Source organism: Pundamilia nyererei, unplaced genomic scaffold (assembly GCF_000239375.1).
Source record: "Pundamilia nyererei isolate P.nyererei 1_Seehausen unplaced genomic scaffold, PunNye1.0 scaffold00051, whole genome shotgun sequence".
Lineage (NCBI taxonomy): Eukaryota > Metazoa > Chordata > Actinopteri > Cichliformes > Cichlidae > Pundamilia > Pundamilia nyererei.
In genome coordinates, this window is record NW_005187452.1 from 3,239,457 (window position 1) to 3,247,074 (window position 7,618).

A 7,618-nucleotide genomic window follows, 5' to 3' on the forward strand; every position below is an offset into this window, starting at 1 on the left:
TTGAGCTAGTTGCTGACAGAGAGGAGAAAAAGTAAGAACAATTTTGATTTTCAGGAGCTGTTTATTACATCACTAGAAAGGATGCGCAAAAGCAGACATTTCCTCCCACTGAGGCAAATCTATCCCCAAATCACTCTTCCTAGTACAAGTAGTCAACCTGAATGAACAGTGTCCAAAAACAAACCTTCAGATCTGGAGAAACAGGAACTATGAAAGACAGCATCCTAATCCAACGTGCTAACCATGCATGATGTGCGCGTGTGTGTGTGTGTGTGTGCGTGTGCGTGTGCGTGCGTGCGTGTGTGTGTGTGTGTGTGGTGGTGGATTAGATGGCCTACTGATCTCCACACAAACACACATTCAAGTGCAAGAAAGAAAAAAGAAAAGAAAAGAATGAAAACTGAGCAAGATTAAGAAATGAAAAAAGAATAGAAAAGCACAAGATAAGACAAAAACACTGGAGAGCAGAGTGAGAACAGAAGCAGAGACAGAGATGGAGGGAGGGAGGGAGAGAAGCAGGAAAAAGAGTGAGCGAGTGAGAGCTTAGAGCATGCAAGAGTCTAGTGAAAGGGAGGAGGGAGAGGAAAAAAAGAAAAAAAAGGAGAAAATGTAAGGTAAAGGGAGAGTGAAGGAGAGATAAGGAGAAGGAGGGGGTGGGCAGGAGGGAAGGAGGAAGGCTGAGAGAGAGACACACACATAAGAGAGGGAGGGGGAGGAGGAGAGGGCTGAGTGAAAGAGTGAGAGGGTGAGTGTGAGGCAGCAGGCAAAAGAGAGCAAGAGGAAGAAAGAAAAAGAAAGACATGTAGAGACAGAGGGAAAGGGAGGGAGGGAGAGGCAGTGAGCAACCAGGAGACAGAAGGAGAAAGGAAAATGCCAAAATGAAAGCCAGACACTCAATGAAAGATAAAAACAAAAAGTGAAGAAGACAAAAAGATGACACCGAAGAAGAGTTTGGGAGAAAGATTTTTTTTAAAAGCTCAAACAGAGATTGCGATAAGTTAATGCAAGTGGCAGCTCTTCATTTAGAATAAAAAAGACTCCACAGAAAGGAACTTTACAAACAAAAGAAAACCAGATACAATCAAAGCATCTCTGATGGCAGTTTTCTATCTGTATCATTTCAGCTTTGCCGGGATCAAACCCACGTTGCCCACCACCTCAGCAAACTACCACTTAACATGCTACGAGCGAGAGCCAGTGAACTCACCACGCTCCTCCTGCTGTGAGGTTTCAGGTGCTTCAAGGATCTCATTCTTCAGTGCGAGTGTTGAGTGAGAATAGACTATGTTTGCCTCCTATTTATACGTGAGGGATGTGAGGAGGCGGAGCTAACGCTACCCTCCGCCTCCTTCTCTTTAGTCTTCAGCACAGTTTCGGTAGCGAGTCTGGTCGCACCAGCGCAAACACAGAGCAGACACTAAACAAACCAAATATTCTTGCAGCCAAATGAGCACGTGTGGCCAGTAGGTTTAAAAACACACACATACACAGGCGCAGCACTGATGCACAAGGTTCCTTGACAGTCCAGTAATCAATAGGTTAAGTCACATCAAAGTCAAAAGACGCACACACCAACAACAAAAACAAGATCAGCATCATATCAGTCTGAAATTATGGCTCCACCAAAGCAACTCGCCCTCCTTTCTTCTTTCTTTGTGTGTCATTCTTCATCTTTGTTTCTGCACATCCCTGTCTGTCTCTTTTCCTGTATCTGCAGCTGAGTTCTTCTCTGTGTTTCATCCATGCATCCCTGCGCCTTCCCCTCTGTATCTTTTCACTCTCTCATTGATCAAGTGAGGTTTACGAGTATGGGAAAGTGTTGGAAGATTGTTTCGTGCACAGTCTCGGATGCGAGCGTGCTACATGAGAGAGGAGAAAGAAGAGAGACGGTGAGAGAAAGAAAGAGATGGAAGGTGACTGACAAGGAGATGAGCAAATGGATGGGGGGGCAGGAGGAGAGACTGAAAGGAAAGAATACTCAAGGAAAAGAGAGGGGAGGGGGGAGACAGAAAGAGAGAGAGAAAAAGAAAGGAGACGGGGGGATGGGAGCAGAATGCGGTAAAAGAAAAAGAAGCAATGAAAAGTAAAAGAATAGCACGGAGATATTATTCTGCTTGAAATGATGCATCAAACAGTCCCATGGATCACACGCACATGCATACACACACACACACACACACACAAAATGAGCTGCTGATTGACGCCTGAGGAAACGTCAAAGTTCAAGTGTGAAGAACTTTCATCTCTTTTCACGTCATCTGACGACCACGGCACCTTCAGTGAAATGGGATGCGTGGAGAGATCAGATAGATGTTGAGCGGCGAGACGGTGGCCTCACGGTCCACAATGGTCATGCATATCCTGCCAATGATGAAAGCGAGACAACGCGAAAGCTGCAAATTATGGAACGAAATGAGAAAAAGGGCGACAGACATATAAAAACCTACATTCAGCATAGTGTCTTGTATGCACTTTGCAGGAAATACTTTGTACTGGTGTATTAGTCCACAAAGACTGAGGACTCAAAAAACTATTAGTGTTATTATCAACCAATCTGTTATTTTACTGATTCACGTAAATAGTGGGCCTAAGGTACCAACCTCGCTGTTTTTGTCAATCAAACTCTGATCACAGACACAAACGGGTCTGTCAATCACTTAATCATTTTTCCAAGAATTTATTTAAATTTTAAAATATGCAAAAATCTCATGAGTGAGTCAGTGGATGCTGCCAAAAATAAATCAACAGATGACTGTAATTGTAGACACTGGAAGACATTATTAATGAGTGTTTGAGCCAAAGCAGTGTTTGCTCTAAAACATACTGTGGGTACACAACATTCATTTCCATAAAAAGTGACAATCTTTCCTTCAATCAGATCAATCGCACATCACCCCCCTGTCGCAGAACACGTCTACAGAGACTGAGTTCACTCCAAGTACAGCTACTGTGTTTTTTATGAAAACCTAAAGTGTTACCCCTTTTCATGCCTGTAGTTTAGCTTTGATAGAAATTCTGATGCCTGACCAATACTAGATTTTTTGGTTCAGATAATTATTGAACTATCCACCAACGCTATTTACAGCACAGATCCATCCTGCCCTGCATCAACAGTTCAGGCCAGGTGACGTGAAGGTGTGGGGGATATTTTTTGATACACTTTGGGCCCTTTATTACCAACGATCATCATTTAAACTGTATTAAAGAGTACTGTTACCATGCCCATCCCTTTGTGACCACCACACATCTTCTGATGGCTGTTTCCAGCAGGATAACATGACGTGTCACAAAGCTCAAATCATCTCAAAATATCTCAAACTTGTTTCTTGAATATGAGAATAAGTTCACTGTACTTAAATGGTCTCCACAGTTACCAGATCTCAATCCAACAGAGCACCTTTGGTATGTGGTGGAATGGGAGATTGCTGTCACGTATGTGCAGCAGACAAATCTGCAGCAATTAACGCCATGATGTCAGTTTGGACCAAAACCTCTGAGGAATGTTTACAGCACCATGTTGAATTATAGCAGTTCTGACGGTAAAACCTGGTACTATCAAGCTGTACCTAATGAAGTGTCTGGCTAGTGTATATACTGTATAATAGGCCAATATCAGCTGATAATATCAGGGGACCAAAATATCAGTCAGGCTCTAATGAAGACACAAATATGCAAAGTTGAGAAAAACCCACAAAACATATTAGGTTTGATTAATTTATTAACTGATTAGGCAATCAAGACAATATTAATCAGAAACAAGACTACATCCAAAATGTTCCTGATAAAAATCAGCATATTTTGGTTCTCTGCAAAATGTCACCTTGGACTCTAAAGGAACTGGGAACAAATCTTCCCACAATTTTCTGTAAATTAACAAATTTAACACTTCTGTGATTACTCAAGAACATAAAAGGTCCACAAGAAATAGTTACAGACGATCCATCATTTCCCATATTTTTGTTTCCCTTATCCCTTGTTTAAGTAAACTGCAAAAGGTATATTGTGTGGATATGCTTCAAGTATGTCTTTTTTATATGCTGCCATAATAAGCTGATTTCATATTATTCATTCCCTGCCTTAAGTTCAATTTATGTTTTAGAATAATCTTCAATGAGCAGGTATTATGGTGCCTCTACTTTGAGCCTCACTGATTTTCATGCTTTTATTTACCAAATAAAACTTTCCAAAAATAGTTAACTTTCCCTTTGGTCACGCTACAGCACACTTCCTGTCAGTCACGCAACGCAAGTCAAGCAGAGAGGATCATGGCATATAGTCTAGTCTTTATGTAACATTTTGCATACTTTTTCCACAGTAAGAATTAATGCAAGATTGTGTTGCTCATTTAAACTTAAACAAAACCATCAGTTACTTTAAAATTACTTGACTTTGGCTTTACATATGCAAAGAAAAGTATTAGCGATACATATTTGTCTATGAAGAACAAACTAAATGGATGATTTCTGAATGCAGTTTTACAAAATGCAGAGGGGTGTGACTTCTGCTTCAGCTGGAACTCCTACTCTCTTGGGCCCTGTTCACAGTTCAAGCATTTAAAAGCAAGATGGTCAGAGGCAGGGAGACATGCTTAAGGAGAAATTGTGACCTGAAATAATAAGAAACCAAACCGTGAAGCCAAATAAACTTACAAATGAAAAAGGATGCAGTACATATACAACACAAAGGTATGTAGATTTGGAAATGCCAAAACACTTGGGAAAGAGTTGCAGAGTCTGCATCTTCCAACCTCTTGTGCAAGCTGTATTCTCAAGAACGAATGAACACTTTTTTTTCCTGTTCAGCAACAGTCGCAGTTTCCTAAAGATAAAATCAAACGGCAGCAGGAAGTGAAATCTGACCAAACGTGGCTTCTCCCATGTATCCTGCCAGGTGTCTGTCTCAAATGCATCCAGACTTGATGTGGATCTGGCTATATTCACATAAAAGACACAAAGGTGGGACAGAGCCAAACATGGACTGGACAGATCTCCCTGCCTTTGACCTACAGAGCCTGTCAGAGAGCCACTGAAGAGCCATGGCTATATTTGCTAGCAGTGATCTCAACTCCACATTGCTGCTGCAAATCTGTGGATCCACAAGTTTGCATTTTAAGAATTTTAATGCATCTTACCTGCGATGATATGATACTTTGGCAAATGTACTTATAACACTGCTGTCAAATCAGTTAATACTGGTAGCTACACTAGCTATAGCTGTGTTCTTACTAAAGCAATGTGTATTTAAACCAATACCTTTCCTACCGTAAAAACGAATAGTGATTTTCATTAATTTTTTGACAATCTCATTAATTAAAAAAAACAACAAAACAAAAACAGAGAGAGAGAACCAAAGATCCAGTAAGAAGGAAACTGATATAATAATAATAATAATGTGTATGTGTTAGCCCCCATAGGGAAATAGTTCCTCTGCATTTAACCCATTCACCCAGTGAAGCAGTTGTTGACCGATTTGAGCCACGAGCTGTAAAGTCATAGCAGATTTTAAAACTTAAATTAACATGCTCATCATCCAACAACCTTAATAACTATAGGGCCATTTCCAGCCTTTCATCCATTTCCTGAGTTTTGGAAAGCATAGAGGCATCACATCTTCAGACCCACCCAAGCCATTTCAATTCCATTCTAGACATATTTGGAGCAGCTTGTTAAAATCACCACTGATCTCCTCACACTAGAAACCTGCTTTCTTAATACCCTCCTCCTCTTTGACCTCAGTGCCACTTTTTACATTCCGCATTCCAATATTGGCCAACAACTGGTCAATATTAGAATCAAGGAGACTTTCTGACATAAATGATTTTTTCAAGGCAAGACTTACAAAAACAAATAAAGCTTTTCATCAGCCTCTGTCACACATGGTATCCCTCAGGTATCTTTCTGTGCAAATTATGAATTTATCTTCTTTATCTTGAAAATATTTTCCCCCCCATCTCACAAAACAGTTTAATTTTTATGCTGACGACAAACAGCTTTGTATTTCTGCAAAACCCAACACCTCTCTTCCCCCTTCTATCCTCGCCATGACCTACAGGCCATCACCACTGGGAAAATAATCAATCAGCTCAAACTAGACATCAGTAAACGTGAAATGATCCTAAATCAAAAGTCTATTTTTTGTTGTTTCTATAAGTGGTTCTTAAGTCCACACTTTTGCAAAAAGTGTCAAAAGTCTTGGAATCATCTTGAAATACTCTTCCTCTCAGGTTCAGCCTTTTCCCTCTCCAATAATGTCTCAGGTTCAGCCTTCTTCCACCTATGTAACATTTCGAAACTACACTTGTTTCTTTCTCAACTCAACACACAAGTTCTGGTTCACGCCCTGGTCACCTTTCATTTGGATTATTCCCTCTATGCCATTCTCTCTGGGCTCCCCAAAGAATTGCTTAATTGGTTCCAAATGGTACATAACTCTGCAGCAAGAATCATCGACTGCACCAAGTCCACCGATCACATTACACATAATCTCACCCAGCTTCATTGGCTCCCCATTCGCCAATGCATCCAATACAGATTCTTCTCCTCACTTTCAAAGTGCTTAATGATTTGACAACCCCAGTGTCTCTCAGACCTTCTTCATCCTCACACTCCTTCATATACTCAGCTCAGCTACTCTACCGACTGTTCCATGTATCAGACTTAACACCACGGGTGCCAGAAGCTGAGGTTCGCCTCGTCTTTGGAACACAGCATCGCTTCACCTCTATCAGCTGGACTCTGACAGTTTCAATCACAGAACACTTACCTGTTCAGATCAGCATATCAACTATAATCATGTTTGTTTGTTTTTAAATATGTTTTTAAATATGTTTTACATTCAGGATTTTAAATTTCTCCTAATATTACTTTTGTTGTTAATTTCATGCTGTAAGATGACCTTGAGTGTATTGAAAAGTGCCAAAATAAAATTATTGTTACCACCACTACGTGTACTGTCTGAGAGGTTATGTAAACAGGATTATTGTTTGAACATTTGTCTTTAATGTGCTTTCTAACAGGTTTTATTCTGATGATTTAGCCAGGTCAGAATAATACTCCTCCTCTAAACTTTGACAAACACTACATGTCGTTCATGTACAAAAAAAGAACTGGTGCAGACTAAAATAGCTTCTACGTACTCAAATATATCCTCCTCCTATATAAACAAAAACAGATCAGTTGTCCCATAAAACCACAGCAAACCATCAATGGCTGCAGCTCCCAGCTGTGCTGAAGGAGCACATCATCTCATGAGGCCACCCTAAACCTGATAGGTGAGGAAAGCACCTGGTTAATGTACTTTATGTTCCATTGAGGACGATGACTGGCAGTTGGGGTTGTTTTGGAGTCTAGCAAGTAAGCCACTTGTTGAATGCTACCGAAGAGAAGCAACCACTACAGTGTTTGGGGTAAAAATAGTAGATTCGGGCCAGGTCATTACAGGAACTACGCGAAGAGGAGTACGGTAAATGGCACCACAGATGGACGAGTGAAATAAGAAGATAATGTGCAAAATGTGTGTGACTGGGAAGGAGAGTATTGTGTTCAAGGTGTAGGTTTTATTCTAGAAATATAATTGTTCCCCTGCCTAATGGGTTCGTTTTTCTGTGATAGAAAAAAAA

At 40.5% G+C, this 7,618-nt stretch overlaps 1 protein-coding gene across 2 annotated transcripts in view; it reads right to left on the reverse strand.

Moving 5' to 3' along the window:
* The window catches only part of znf710b (zinc finger protein 710b), a 29,379-nt gene that overhangs the window by 8,052 nt on the left and 13,709 nt on the right, over positions 1 to 7,618 (reverse strand). Inside the window, exon 1 of one of the 2 annotated variants that reach the window (XM_005733387.1) lies at positions 1,208 to 1,282. The exons of the other annotated variant lie outside the window; for it this stretch is intronic. Coding sequence (XP_005733444.1) covers positions 1,208 to 1,252 — 45 coding nt within the window. The 5' untranslated portion in view covers positions 1,253 to 1,282. Of the gene's footprint in view, positions 1 to 1,207; positions 1,283 to 7,618 lie in introns of those variants that run through there. 2 annotated transcript variants of the gene reach the window in all.